We start from the raw sequence: 16037 nt of genomic DNA, 5'->3' as shown, positions 1-16037 counted from the left end.
TATACTGTGTTTCTCTCTTCAATGTGATGGCCCGCTTTTTAATCTGCCAACTATAAATACTTTGGTCTCCACTAAAATCATGTCGTATGACAACTCAATAATAGCCCGACCTGACAGACATAATGTGTTGGAAACTAAAACGGGTGTCTGCTGCAACAGCTGACAGTTTTATCCTGTGTAGGTTATTATAGTGGACGACAACTGACAGCACATCTGGCTATGATAACCAATCCTAGCTTGTCATCTTTCACTACCTGTTTGGGGACCAATGTGTAGTCTGTCATGACTTTAAGTTAAGTCATGGTAAGAATTAGCAGGCAATCATCAACAGGACTCAATAAATTAATGTGCTGCTGCATAAGAATTGAAAACACTGCTGTCTCTGTTCTGATACTTCTTAAATTGTACTTGGATATACAGTTGTGATTTTATGACTGCAAATTTCCTACACTGAACAAAATAAGTCAAAGAATACACCCCATATTCTAATTATTAATCACGTCCATATCTAACTATCTACTTGTTTACTTATGTCATTAAGTGTACCCAGTTCTGTTTTCTGTAGCTGCTCCATCATGATGCAAAGTGATCAAATCAAACAGGAGCTCAAAGATGATAAAGTCTGAACAGAAGTCTTGAAATGAAACACAAAGGAACTAGCATGACTTCCTGTCCTAGTTTGGAGAAAATCCGTCTGAACATCCTCATATCCAAAAATAGATTTCTAATTGAGAAAGAAGATGGTGATGGTGAGGCTGCTTCAAACCTCTGGTGGCTTCTAAATATTCAGTCATTCCCTTTAAATGGTGGAGTGCAGAACTAATCAAACTTATGTACTTTTCTCTGTTGCATTATCTACATTTCATCTGTTTTTCAATCAGCAGGCAGCAGAGAAATTCATACAACTTATTGCATATAAACGGGAGTGGTTAACATGCAAATATATGAGATGTGGTGCTGTTTCTGGTTTAGAACATTGTAAACCATTGTAGGCTTAGTGTAAACGGTCTTATGAAGCCATCTGTCCTAAATAATCAAACTAAGAAGATATTTATCTTCTGGTTGAGTTTATTTTCAATCTGACAATAGGACCAAATTAAATAACAGAGGGTTCCCACACCTTCTTAAATATCAACTCAAAGGAGTTTTCAAAGACTTTCCAGGCCTAATTCCCTCAAATTCAAGGACCCAGTACAGCATAGTTTGAAACGCGAATAAAGGTTAATTAGAACAGTGGCAATTTTAATAAGCATGTGTTATAAGCTCACAACAATCAAAAAGAGAGAGAGGTTTGAACCCTCACTGACACACTTTCTTAAGGAAGGTAGCCCAGGAAACAATGATGCAAGGAACCACACAGGCAGCAGAAGGCAGCCCATTAAATGTAAACTTTAAAAAAAATACATCAAAAGAACTTACATTTTTATTCTTGCACCAAATATATAAATTCAAGGACTTTCAATGACTAATGTCTATTTATATCTATTTTCACAAACTTTCAGGGCCGTGTTTTTTTCTCCCTCAAACTTACCAACCTTGAAGGATTTTTGGGAACCATGATAACAGTCTGGAAACCTTCAAATTACCCGAAGACTAATTTTTGAGAGTCCCTCCCTACAAGTTAAAAGCTTAGAAATAAAACACACACAATTCAGTTTAATGCAGCCTCATTTGGTCTGATGTGACCGGTATATTAGCTGATGAAATGCTGATGAAAAATACAATATTAGCAGCTGCTTATTCAAGTATCTTCAATGACATGTTTTAACTCAAACTAGATACTTGTGTGTGACTGATGATACTTAATCCATTTGCTAACTTTAAGACTTGTAGCACTGTCTCCACATATTTCAGTTGTTTTCCTACAATGCCATTTAAGCTTGATGCCATTGAAGCTTCATTGTTATAAAAATTGGTCTCTCGTTTCGATGTTGATTTTTTTAACAGTATCTAAAAGATCACATTAACATTAACAGTTAATTGTTTTCAGTGCAAGTTGTCTCGTCTGAGGACACGGACACACACACACACACACACACACCTCTGGGGGCCACTTATATAACCAGTGCACAGATCAGGAGGGGGAGGTGCAGGGAGGTGGAAGGGGAAAGAAGGGGAGGAGACCAAGATGAATGAGAGGAAATCAACAGAGAAATGACATTTTAAATATTCCACATTTAGCTGCACAGTTACGCTATCAGTTTTATTCTGTAAAACATTGTACTGTATGAATAAAAGCGTGTGTTTATTTTATTCAGTCAGGGACTTCTTTGGTTCATGTGATTAAAATGCAGAAAAAACAACAACCCTCAAGCTATGCGTAATCAGTGCAGTTTACCTTCGCTCGATTGTGTTTTCCATAAAAGCAGGCATTTTACATATCTAAGAGTAGCTCTGTATGTCCACCTTATGATCTTATTAGATTTGTTTTGTTGTAATAAGATTATATGCTTGAATCAGTTCATTCTGTATCTTTCTACTTCTAAACTGGACATTTGTATGCCGGGAACTTGGTGTACAATATAACACAACTACCCTAACAAAAAGAATGTTTTTTTTTTTTGTTGTTTTTTTTTGCAGACTAGGAGACTGTTATGTAAAAGGAAAGACTGCGCTGTTTCTCTGACTGCAAAGTCAACTCTTTTATTGGACGTCCTTGCATTTTGCCCGCCACACAAACAGCGATGCATTTCAGGGCACATTTCATCAAAATGTCTTGACTAATATTTTGCAATGTGTTACTAAAGTTGCAAGCACTTTGGGAAACTGTGATGAATGCTAATACATCTGAATGTAGAAAAGTCATCTTGCACTTTGTAAAGAAAATGATTCAGGCTTTGGTGTACATAAGCTGGTTAACTCACTTCTATTACCATGGCTACATTTTACCTTTCACCAGGCTAATGAATCCCTTTACCCCATCACCTCATCTTCTTTTTACCATCTACATCTCTTCACCCCTCCATCCTCCATCTTCGTCCCTGCTTCGCCACATTAATCTCTCATTAGCTGCCCCCTCCCCCTCTTTCTCTCCAGCCTTTCTTTCTCCTAAAACCAGCCATTACACATTGCCACATTGTATATTTTCGCCAGCGCATCAGAAGAAGCCTTTAGACAAATGGGGGCCACAGACAACCATTTAAGGACCACTACAGAGCAGAAGGCCCCCTCTTAAAAGGAGCCCATGGAGGGGGAGATAATAGACTTAAATAGAGCTAACATGATGCACAGCTGGATTATTTGTGTGCGTGCCCCGCAGAAACACGCACACGGTAAAGCGTAAAAAACAAATGGGAGAGCTCTTTCATACTCAAGGACACACAAGGAAGGCATGTGTTTACGTGTGAGCAGCAGAGAAAATATAGGGTCTCCTGTGCTGCATGAGTGCATATAGAAGCACAGTCTGCTCGCTATCTGGATCCGGAGTGAGTCAGAGCGCCGTGCTGAATATAAATGACTCAATGCAGATTAAGATGTCACTGTTTCAATGAAGGCGAAGGCAGGGGCAGTATGTAGGAGGTCAAATGAACCTCTTCCCACCCCCACACGCCTTTTAAAACCTTTGTCTGGCTGTGTGGTTAAAAGGTTACCATGAAACACACAACAAGGATCAGTTGAATGAATCAATTGCACGTGAGACACACACTGCTGAGGACTCAGAGGTGTACTGATTAGATTTTATTTTATTTTATACATGTCTGTCCAATGCCTGTTTATAATCAAGGTGTAGAGATATAATACTCACCTTCACCCAAACTGTATGTCTCGGTTACATGCAGCTCTCTATAATTATCTGTTAGAGGTAAAGTTTATTAAATATCCTATTTCCAACTCCCTAATCATTCTGCTACTTCCTATAGGAAAAAAAACTCTCATCTTTCCTCCTCTCTTCTTCCATTTAATCATCCTCTCATTGTTTTCTCCAAAGTGATACAAATTAAATTAAATTCATCACATTAGGTTACTTAGCATGCATCCAATACTGTATGTTCGGCTAACGAACTGTCCTCTTAAGTGGGTGAAGTTTCACTGCCATCTCGATCTGTCACCAACAAAGAAGTCTTCTCCTTCCAATTATTCCCTTCACATATTCTCTTTATTTTTATTCCACTTCAATGCTGAGAGAATTACAATGCAAAGTATTGTGAGGTGAAGTTCCCTCAGTGAGGTCTCAAGTGTATCAGCTGTGTTGTGCTGAAAATAGATGGGCTATCCCAAGTTCTTTGCTTTTAAATACCACGGCCACAGTGCTTCAATTTTCTGCTGTTTATAACTCACTGCTTGTACACAGGCACTTGTCAGAAACTCCTGGATGTTCCCGTTGACTTTCACTCTGAATTCCCAGAGGACATGTGATCACATCCAAGGGACAAATGGTTGAGAAGTAATTCAAGTTCAAGGACTCACTAACAGTCAATCTGACTGTCCTGGACTTCAGCGCATTACCAACAATGGCACCTTGACAGCAAGGCAGAGATCCATGAAATGATCATCATGCTGGCTCAGTGTTTCATAATAAAGCAGGCAGTCTGTTGTTCTGGCATTTTATTTCCGGCCTTTCCACACATGTGAGAGACTGGGATTTTCTATCTTAATACCAGTTTACAAAGAAAAATGCACAAAGAGTCTGAAATCTGCGTCCAGTGCACATGCATGCCTCATTCTGAACGCAATACAAAAACCAAATCCTTCTAATCCCAGTCTCAGTTAAATGTAATGTAAGTGATGCATCGTGCAGCATTTATAGGTGACATGAGGCAACATTAAATATTTCACTCCCCACAACTGATATTCCCTCCAGGCCAGTCAGTAACAACTGCACTGTTCTGACCTGATGTCCTCTTTCTAAATTCAGCAGTGGGACACAGTTTTTCACATCGTCACAACGTTTGATAATCGTGTCTGAAATGTGTGCAGAAAAATCAATTTAATGAAATGAAACCAAATGACTGGACAAAGACCAATTATAGTCCCTTCCTCACCAGAGCTACAAATTAAAACCTGAATTCAACTGTGTGTATCTCTTAAAGTCTGTGTAAAGTACGAATAAATAGGTGTTCTGAGTTTGTCAGATCCAAGAAAAAACGTGTTATTAACCACCCAGACAATTTTGAATGATTAAAAACATCAACAATGTCAATCAATATCAAGTTTTTGAAATGTTGTGTCAAAATCGGGTACAAATGAGCAGTATACCAGCTCCAAGGCTGTGGGGGCGTGTTCGCTGAATGTGCTGAAGCCACGCCCACTCATGGGAGCAGTCAAGCAACAATTTCGAAGCGACTTCAGATGAATTCAGAAAATTACATGCCTAACTTTAAAAAACACTCTGAGTGACATGAATTAATCTCTATCTCTCTGCTAGGGGTGCAGGGCTATATCGTTCAAAGTAATCTCACATGTTTACAACAACTGTTTTCCAACATATTTAATATATTTTGAAAGAAAATTTCAGAATTGAAATTTCATGCCTGTAGCACAAACCAAAGTCCGTTTGTTCTTACCTTAGACGTAAATCTTCAACGGATCACAAACATATGTACTTATTTATTTCCAACCTTAGCTGGGCAGCTGTAGTTTTTCATAAAATGACTCAAAGAGGAATAAGTCATGCATTTGTTGATGAACGTTGTGGTGCCTTAGTGAGAATTTGCTGATATTGGGTTAAAATAAACAGTGTGTGTTCTAATGAAGGCAATACGATCATGTATCAGGCTTTGGCTGCTGTTCGTGGGATTAGTTGGTTATAGGTTTTGGATTTGGATTTGTAGACAATAAGAAAAAATGCAGACTTTCATCATTTATATCCCTAACGTGACTGTGTCTAAAATTTCAAAACGACATTGGTGCTACTATCAATTCAGACATTTCTTTTAAAACATGGGTGAAAATACTGGAAAATCTCCCAAACATCTCCTCCACTGGAGAGGAAACATCAGATCTGTGTGGAGTTATGAGATTAACATTCCTCAAAGGAATACATGAAACAAACAAATGGTATCATATTTTCTTCATATTTTGACTGTCACTCTTTTTATTGCATCCTTTTGCACCCATCTTCTGCACCCATCTTCTTCTGCAATGTTTTAATGGCACCTGACTGGAAAATTAACGCCACTTAGCTGTTTATCTAATATTTACATAACGGATATGGACGGAAACACACATAAATCTGCATTTCCTGTTGCCAAATTTCTGGAAATCTGCTTAAATTTGCACTAGATTTGGATTGAAACTAGTGTTGCATTTGAACAATGCTATAATCACAAATAAGACAACTGTACACACGGCTGCTCTGAGTGTTAACAAACAGAAAACTGAGCAAAATACGACACTCTAAAACATTTAGGAGCAAAATGTAATATTTAAGCACCTAGTTATTGTCTTATAATCAAATAAATTAATGGAATATATCCTTTGTGAAAGACACCATTCTTAAAAGTGCATTTGTTGGGGCGGTGTTTAGCTCAGTTGGAGCAGCCGCCCCATGTGCGAAGGCTCAGTCCTTGCTGCGGAAGACCAGGGTTCGAATCCGACCTGTGGCTCTTTCCCGCATGGCATTCCCCATCTCTCTCTCCCATCAAAATAAATCTTGAAAAAGCCACAAAAAAAGTGCATTTGTTGGCAGAAACCCAATTTACCCCCACAGAGTTGAGCATCACAAATAAATTCTCAGCCGGTGGGAGACCCTGAATGCCACTGCTGCGAGAGAGACTAATAAATGTCTTGACCGGTGTCTCATTTGTTAATGGTAATTACACAGAGGTGTCACAATTAACTTGCTACTGATACATTATATTGCTATGTGAACCCCTAACAGTGGGACCTTTGTTGTGAGATAACCAACAAAATAAAATGTTAATAGTAGCTTTAAATCACAGTACGATGCCAGTTACACCAGTAACCCCACTGTGAATAATTTGGACAATATACAGTGAATCAAACACTGTCTGGGTCCACTGACAAAGGAAACATACAACATTTGTCCCCATCCTCCCACCAATTATCCCCATCAGCCTTTCTAACAGCAGCATGCCGAGCCGCTGAATGGCCTAATCTCTCTTCACAAATTAGCTCCTTCTCTCATCTCCCCTTCCCAAATGTAGATCATGCCCTTAAATGTCACATGGTAACGCTGCCTATTCATAACCACCACTATCTCAGGGCCATTGACAATGGAGCGTAACAGGGGCAGAGAAGGAAAAAAAAAGAGGATAAAGACACTGGGAATGCAAAACGGGGGGTGAAAACAAGCAAAGCGGTTCGATCTCAGATTCCCCGCTGGCCCTGAGCTATCAGAGCCATTGATTGGCTCATGTAATTCTGCTCTGATTTGGCTTGGCCAATCAATGCGCTGCAGACTCACTTCCTGTGACTGTGCAGCCATTAGACTAGAGGTGAAAATCCCATAGTTTTCTTCTGTTCCTGGAAATACACAGTTTACAACCACCCCTGCCTCCACTACAGAACAACTGCTGCTCTCCTCTTATTGCCTCACTCATTGAGAGCCGTTTTGTGTCTCATTTCAGTGTCTGTATTGACCGGGCGAACACAAAAATGCCTGTTTCAAGGATGGTGTAACCTCACAAGTGAAATCCAAGCAAATCCAAAAGGATTGTTGAAATAAAGATACTTTAGATTCTGGTCTGTATAACATACAAAAGACACTATTTTTATGGAAATTATAAAGAATATTTTAACTAGCTTATAAAAAATACTAGTAATATATAGGTTTCTTTTAAACAAACAAACATACTGTATATATGCCAACTGCTAGATATATATATGTGCCTGTATACAGTATATATCACCCTTAAATTGTTTTAATTGCTTATCTTATATTCTATTCTTGTGCTCATAACCTACTTGCATTTTCCTCCTGCATTATTCTTTCTGCTGCTGGCACAACTTCTTTGCCCGCAGAGACTAATACAGCTTCATCTATAATTTCATCTTAGAGGTCATTAACATTAATGGGCAAAACCAGCTTCAGATTCATATTAGTTATAAAACAACTTACAAAAGCAAATATACTGTGGCAAAAGAAAAGTTAAGACAAAGGCGGCGATGTGAGGCAAAGATACTGACATGAAACGGGCAGGTGAGTCAAATTTCGTACTCCTTAGAGTCATAACTCAGACAAATCTGAACACACAGACATGATACATATATTTTTAGATTCTGTGTGACTTACACTCTCCAAAGATATATTTGTCTGGTATCTGGTGTCGATCCAAACTTTCATAAATCCGCTTTGATATCAAAGAAAACACATGCTCCTTATAGCATGTTTTTAAGTAATCTAGTGATCCAGTGATGCACTGCAAACAGGAGTTTCTAATAGCTAATTCAGCTTACATTTAATTGTACTAATTTACCAAAATGTGAATTTCGAAGTGTGAGCAAATACCTTAAGACTTTGCGTTGTAAACATTTCTGAAATCTGAAGTCATCACACACACGCTCACACACGCTCACACACATACCCCCTCGATTACCAAACAAACATAACAGCACTTCATTCTCTGCTTAAATTAGCCATTGTATTTTCTAACACCAGATCACACCATAGATAGTAGAAGACATCAGGCTGCAGTGTTTTATGGTCTTTGTGGGAACCCCCACCCCCTGCACACACACACACACACACACACACACACAAACAAAGCAGGAAAGAAAGAGGACGTTTCCCCCGGGATCATCACTAAAAATAAATAAAAATAAATAAAAATCACTGCCTACTACTGTTGAGAGATCTAACCATGGCAGAGTGTGTGTTTGTGTGTTTACAGCTGCTGTCCCCTTCAGCGTGTGCAGCTTTGCTCAGATCAGATGTGAACCAGCAGACACAGCTGTACTGCCACATGATAACACACACATACACAGAGCTGTTTAAGTGGCAGCATGGAAACACAAAACCCAAATATGAGTCAATTAAAATGTTTCCATATTTTCATTTTATTATCTTATTTCTATTAATACTCCAACTCCTGACAACACTAACACTAATCCTAGTTTTACTAAAAGCAACAATGATATTCTTATTCATCATAACAGAGCCAAAGAATATGAAGTATCCAACTTTATAAAGAATAATTCCAGTTTATTGCACGTCGGGTCTTGGCCAAAAGTTAAAGTTATCTAAACCACTTTCAAAAGTAAAGATGAGTGAAGCTGAAATGTCTGTAATGGTTCCTCATTGCGCAGAAATATTGTGTGTGGACAACTCTGGTAAATACAGCAGGTCTAAGATGGTCCAGGAGGTCAGTCTCTAAGCTGTGATGGATGTTTACAACAGACAGTTTGACAAACCTGGCTGTTTGTTTAAAACTGTCTGACTATTTGTGTTTCTTGACCTGGCAGATTTTCTTTTATCAATGCTGTCGGGAAACAAATCACAGCAAGTAAAGAAATATTTCATCACTTTGAAATAAATTAAACTTTCGCTTCCTTTATGAAAATGAGATTAAAAAAAAGATGTATCTCAGGCTAGAGCTGCTACAATTAGTTGATAAATTAATGAGTTATTGGAAACTTTTTTTGATTTGTCAGAAAAAACTTTAAGAAGAATATATTATCTGTTTTGTTTTAGTCCTCTATGACTGTAAACTCAGTATCTTTGAGTGGTGAACAAAACAAAATATTTGAGGACATCACCTTGGGTTTGATCAACATCAACGATTAAGTGAAAAAATTTGATTAATAGATAAATAATAAAGATAAGTGTTAGTTGCATCCCTGTCTCAATGTAGGGTCTGCTCATCAAGTATGGAATCTGAATGTGATTAGCCTAGCTTAGCACAAAGGCTGGAAGCAAGTGGAAACAACCAGGCTGCCTCTGTAAGTTAAAAAAATTACCTGAAAACACCTCATTGATTTACATGTTGTATCTGGTCTGTTTAATTCATGTACAAACTTTTACTACAAAATAATGTTGAACTATTCCTTTAACTTGGTGAGTACAATGTTTTTGTTTTGAATTATGGTGAAATTAAGAACCCAGGTGTAATAAAACTGAATTATCCTTAAGACCAATATTGTCCATATATCTTGGTCTGGTTACCTCATATAGTTGTTTGCTTAAATCACCACCACTTTGCTGTACAGGAAGCCTGATTTGCCTGTTTTACCCCACAGTGCACAAACACAACATGAAGCCGTGTGATTGACTTACAGGCGTTGGTGACGGCGAAGCTGTTGGCCGTCTCGATGTTGTCCACATGAGGCACCAGGTTGAACGGGGCTTCCGAGGCGTTCGGGCTGGTGTTGTGCAGGAAGATTGCCAACCGAAAGGCAGTGTACTCCTGATCAGTGTTTCTGATGAACAGACCGCCTGCACAGAGAGGGGGGGAAACACAGGTCTGATGAGGAGCATGTTGAAAAAAGAAGCACCAGAGATTAATCCACATTCTTACGACAGACAGTTCGTTTGACCCTTCCTCACCATACACTACACAGAGGTGAGGATAAAACCACATGAATGTATATATCTTCTGAAAGGGAGGATAACAAAGTTCATGGAAATTTAACTATTCCACTTCTGCTAAGGGCCACCTGGAGCCTCCTCAAGGGTCCTGATAGGGTACAAGTGGACTAATATGGGTAGGTGCACCAAACCAAGGTGTAAAATAGTGTTTTCTGATCTGTCACCCCAATTAACATTGAATGTGAGGGGTTATAATCTGAAGTCCATGAGAGACACTATAATAAAAACTTTAAGTGAACTTTGAATTTGGAGTATCTTACTCACAAAAACAGTTTGAGTCTATAGCCATGCTAGTGGCTGCACATACACACAGTGGTACTTGCTGAATGCAAAGTACAGCTGAGGCTGTTTGGTCATTAATCAAAGTATTGAGCAAACTGAAAATTTGACCTGATGATGGTGCTAAAAAGTCAGGGCATCAACAAAGTTATTAGGATTCACCCTGTGGGGGGTGACATCAACATCTGTACCAAATGTCAAGGCAATCCAACAATTGTTGTCAAGACATTTCATTATGAATGAAAAATGTCAACCTGCTGGTGGCACAAAAGGAAAAGTCACCTGATCAAATTCAGTAGGATACATCCTCTGGGAATAATGACAATCCACTCTGTAAATGCCAAGATATTTCACTGGAAACTTTGACCTGCTGTTGGCACTTGAGGAAAAGTCATTTGGATGTTGTTTGGATCATATGATTTTGAGTCACAGGAAAACACTAAGGTATGGGTAAGGAAACGTCATGGTAAGAATTATAATAAGAAAAAGAACTACTTGATTAAGGTTGGGAAGGAGCTTGATCATGGTTATAGGAGGCAAACTACTGCAATTCCTCTTGTGACGACAATCTCAATATGGACTTAAAAGGTTCAAAGTGTATTCGACTTTAACAAACTGTTTTAGTAGCTGTGGTCAGAGAGGAACCTCTATCATATTAGAGGTGGACACAACTGACTGGACAATATATATGAGGTGCAATAAAAGGCCAATATTGTTCTGATAAATCACTTCACCAATATCCCATTGCAGACAATTTGATGTTAAGCACCACTAGGCTTTGTGACAATGTAGGATACAGTCTGATTAGCAGGTGAGGCATCTTTGTTTCATATTAATGCAAGCAGAAAAAGTGATATATTATTCACCAATGCTGTTGTTCTTTCAGCAGCTCCAGTGTCAAGAATCAGTTTGTCATAATAACACACAATAACACTTTGAACTCTTGGTTTCTTTTCTTTTCTTTTTTTTTATGTTACTACTTAGTTCATATATGAAGATTTTCACTACACTGTTCATGGCTGTGCAAATGTCAGTGGTGTTTTAGGTTAGAAGCACTTTGTTCACATTTGAAAATCTTACTTAAGGCTATATTTCTTGAGATTATAAATGTCATTTAAAGCAAAATGTCAGTGTGTTCTTTTTATGTCTGACCTCTTTAAAGGTAAACTTTAGAATATTTTACTCTATTTTACACTATGATGTCCACTCATGCAGAGCTTATTTTCATAGAATTTCCACTGTGATGGTTTCACATCCTGTTAACACACACTTGCTACCAAACGCTCACAGAAGGTGTTGATTCATGATTCACAAAAGAAAAAAGAGAGGTGTGAACATTTTGATTATTTGGCTACTGATCAGCAGGAATGCCCTTTACACGTTTCAAAATTAAGAACTTATATTCACTGCTAATTAAAAGAGGATAAAAATCAGCCTTTGACCTGAATCGAACTTATCCAGCTATGACTTTCCCGTCTCCTAGATGTTGCACAAAATGAGATTCAGTGCAACAGGACACACTGTAGGCGCCCTGTTTGTAGCTGGTATATGTGACAGCATCTGGATCACAGGCCTTTGAACTTACACATGGCAATATAGTGTAAAATATATGTCTCAGGTCGAGGGAAGCAATGATACTCTCAATCTGTCGCAAAGATGTGCAACACAAGGGTCACATGGAAACAGCAAATGGCATCTATTGGCTTCTTTTCAATAGACTTGTAACTAGGCTAATGTTACTAACTGTAAGAAGAGCAAGAGCCAGTCGAGACACTTTCCAGGACACTGCTGGTTCAACTACTTGGTCACGTCTCGTCCTCGTAGTGGTCCCTCAAGAGTCTTAGGGAGTGATGCTGCTGTCTGGGCTCTATTTATTTCCCCCTTTGCAGAGGAAGGAGGTTGTCTTTAGCTTTTTTCTTGACAAGCAGCTTGAAATAGCAGGAAGAGGTGAATATTTCAACATATTGGGCGGATTTATTTCTTGAGATTGTGCGCACACTGTAAAAAATTGTATTTACATCTCCATCCATTCTCAATATGAACCACCTCCAGACACGGTCTGGCCAATTCTAGGTGTATTTACACCTGCATTAATATGTGTTAATCCTTGGAAATATGTTATTTCTAAGCAAAGTCTAGACTTAATATACGTGTATATACACCCAAACCTGTGGTGAATTTTTAATTCATGAGCAATGTGATAGGAATTAAATTTAAATTTAAATTCAAAACATGATGTGATTTTCTATAAACTGTCAAATTAGAAACAATCATGGCTATTCCTGACTAAACCCTTATGTGTGCTAGCATATCACTGACTGTAAGGAAGGTCCCGTCACTTTTAAGTTAATTTGAAATTTATAGATCAAAGGTGAGTTCGTCTTTTATGAATCAAACATAAGCAAACATTAAGAAATTGTCTCAAAACTAAGTTCATTCAACATTTTTATCAATAAAGCCCATGTAATGTGGTCTTTGTGTCTAGGGATGTAACTGCTGTCAGTAAATCAAGCAACACCGGTGTTCTCCTCAGTTAACAATCTGTGAAGAGTCACAGCCTGAAGAGAGTTTACATCCACACACACACACACACACACACACACACACACACACACAGTCAGGCTCAGATGATCTTCTTCAGAAGTGACAAGAGCTTCAGGATGCTTAAAGGAAAACCTGTAAATCCTTACAGAACTCTGAAAGACCTTTTAGCGTTGCTCGGAATATCAATTTTCAAAAAGTCTGGTTCACTTTGAAGGTTGATGTGAATCAGTGTGCAAATAAAGACTCTCAGTAATTTATTCAGAGAGCATTTCTGCTTTTGTTTTTTTGATGTGATGGATTGACTTCCTGTCAAAGATCAAATGCACGCTTTGACAGCCACCATGACATTTTGAAAAAGAAAAAAAAAGACAGCGGAGCAAATGAATGAAAAAGTAATGAATGAAAAGTAGATCCATAGTTCTCAGAATCCACCTTCACGTGTATGACCGGTGTCAGATTGTATCTGTGCCTGTCGCACAGCGTGTTGGCCACATGACTGTATTTGTACACTTGTTTCTGTGCTGCATATGTACACAGCAAATTTCACTCTGCTAATAAGTGTTGATTTTTCAGGCAACAATTTGAAACTGCTGAGTGTTGATTGGAGGGATGTGTGCCGTCTGTGAGAACTGGTGAAGCTTCCTGGTGGCGGCTCAAAAAAATGTTAAATGAAGTCTGATGGGTGACTGGTGCATTATGAATTTTTACACTCCAGAGATCAACCACAGGGCTGAGATGGCAAATCTAACAACACAGGTATTACATCAACAAAATTTGCTATCACTGACAGCAAACGATAATGAGAAGTAGTTATGATTTGTTTTCAAATTTACCCACAACAGTAGTTTTGCCTAAATCAGCAGCACACATTTCTGAATGTTTCGCATCTTGGTACAGCAGCTCAGCAGATGCAGGTTTAAACCCCCCAGCTCAAGTGTCCTCAGTTCCAGGGTTGCTGTTCTGTAACAGACTCTGACCTCTGACCTCCCCGGAGGGACCGGGGATTTGAGTATCACATTGATATAAAAGGACAAGGAGAATCATTTGAACAGCTTGTCATTTGTCATCAGCCTGAATGGTTCTGATGTGCCTCAACTTCTCTACAAGCAGAGGTGCAGCGGAGGGTCAAACCACAAAAAGTCTGTTTGAGAGAATGTTTCCTGAAATCAAAAGATTAAAAAAACACAAAAAACAAAAAACAAAACAGTTAATCTGTGAAGGATTTTCACAGGGGGGAAAAAAACATGAATGACTGCTTTTCTGATGATTGATTTTTTTGGGCAGGGTTGTGATGATCAACAACTGGAGGTCACAGTTTGCCCTTCTTTTCATCCCCTGCCTTTAAATCAACCGAGTCAATCTGCCTGCCAGTGAAATGAAAACCATGAATCCATCATCTTTATTTCCTCCCACTGTTAACTTGTTTAATTGAATCACATGTTTAGACGAGGGGAAAAAAAAAACTGGAGGAATAAAAAAAAAAAAGGAGGAATCGGTGAAGCTTGTAAGGCCTGTGGGACCGGGGTCTGCGAGAGTGTTAACAGCAGTCAATGCACAGGCAGCCTGCATAGGGAATACACACACACACACACTTTGCTGCTCTGATCTGCTGCAGTGGCGGAGTGCACTGGGATACACACTCTAGCCTGCAGATACAAAGCGCATTAGGTGTGTGTGTGTGTGTGTTGAACATGCACAGCATCAACAGAGGCAAGAACCCAGCCTGGCATGTGATATTTTACAGGAGGGGGGGAAAAAAAGAGAAGATTGCGGAAGAAAATCCCCAATTTCCACTTTGAGTAGTGCTGAGGTGTTAAATGGCAGAGGCAGCACACAGGACGTCCACACATTCATTCACATGATTCATCTCCTGCTTTAGGATTAACATTAAACATGCTCACACACTTACCGATCTGAACGCTGCTCGGGAAAGCACCCATTGTCAGTCCCCAAAAGCCAGAGAATATCAACAGAAACCAGTCGCGAGAAGAAATCCTCATTTTGTTTCGGTTATAAACTGATGAGAGACATCGAGCAGGTTTAATTAACACCCCCGGGGCAAAAGCAACATCACAGAGGTTTTTTTTTTCTTTCTTAAAAAAAGCAAAGAGATAAAAAAAAAATCAAATGCCTGTTAAATATCCATGTCTGTTATGGCTTTTTTTTTTTTTCTTTCTTGGCTATCCCCCCGCAGAGCCGCTCGCTTGTACCGTCAAACTGCGTCCGTCCGTCCGGCGCTGGAGATTTTGCGCACAACACCACCAAGATGAGAGAGAGAGAGAGAGAGAGAGAGAGAGAGAGAGAGAGAGAGGTGATGGAGGGATGGGGGGAGGCTCAGCCAGCGGCGGCCAGTGCGTCTGGATGCGGCTCAACTCACATCACAGCAATAACACACATGCGCCTTTTTTTTTTTTTACCCGACCTGGGCAGACAGGAGGGGCGTCTGTTAGTCCGCTCAGCACCGAGCGGTGGAAAAAAAAAAGTCCCCGCAGCTTATTTAACACCAAAACTTCCAGAGCTGCGGAATCGAAAACACACAGTGAATCTTTTTTTTTTTTTTTTTTTTTTGGTAGAACACATTCTCACAGATACATATTCTTATCTCCAACCTAGAGTAAACCTCACTGTCCTCTTCATGCCCCCATTATTCTGCACAAAAAGTGCCATTTAAAATGCATTAAATCGCCCCAATTAATGGGATTATAAGGAACAAGCTCCAATCTATAGT

The 16037-nt window shown here is 39.1% G+C and overlaps 1 protein-coding gene across 4 annotated transcripts in view; it reads right to left on the bottom strand.

Moving 5' to 3' along the window:
- gria4b (glutamate receptor, ionotropic, AMPA 4b) overlaps nucleotides 1–15805 on the bottom strand; it is a 103930-nt gene extending 88125 nt beyond the window's left edge. Inside the window, exons 1-2 of one of the 4 annotated variants that reach the window (XR_002042899.2) lie at nucleotides 15219–15805; nucleotides 10175–10333 (exon numbers count right to left, since the gene is read on the bottom strand). Coding sequence is in view for 3 of the 4 variants with exons in the window: in XM_019274802.2 (XP_019130347.1) it covers nucleotides 10175–10333; nucleotides 15219–15309 (250 nt within the window). In the remaining variant the exon portion in view is untranslated. The remainder of the gene's footprint in view (nucleotides 1–10174; nucleotides 10334–15218) is intronic. The other 3 variants (XM_019274802.2, XM_019274803.2, XM_019274801.2) reach the window with 3 other exon arrangements.
- Between the last annotated feature and the right edge of the window lie 232 nt (nucleotides 15806–16037).

This window comes from Larimichthys crocea, chromosome III (genome assembly GCF_000972845.2).
Source record: "Larimichthys crocea isolate SSNF chromosome III, L_crocea_2.0, whole genome shotgun sequence".
Lineage (NCBI taxonomy): Eukaryota > Metazoa > Chordata > Actinopteri > Sciaenidae > Larimichthys > Larimichthys crocea.
This window is presented reverse-complemented; position numbering and strand designations above follow the sequence as displayed.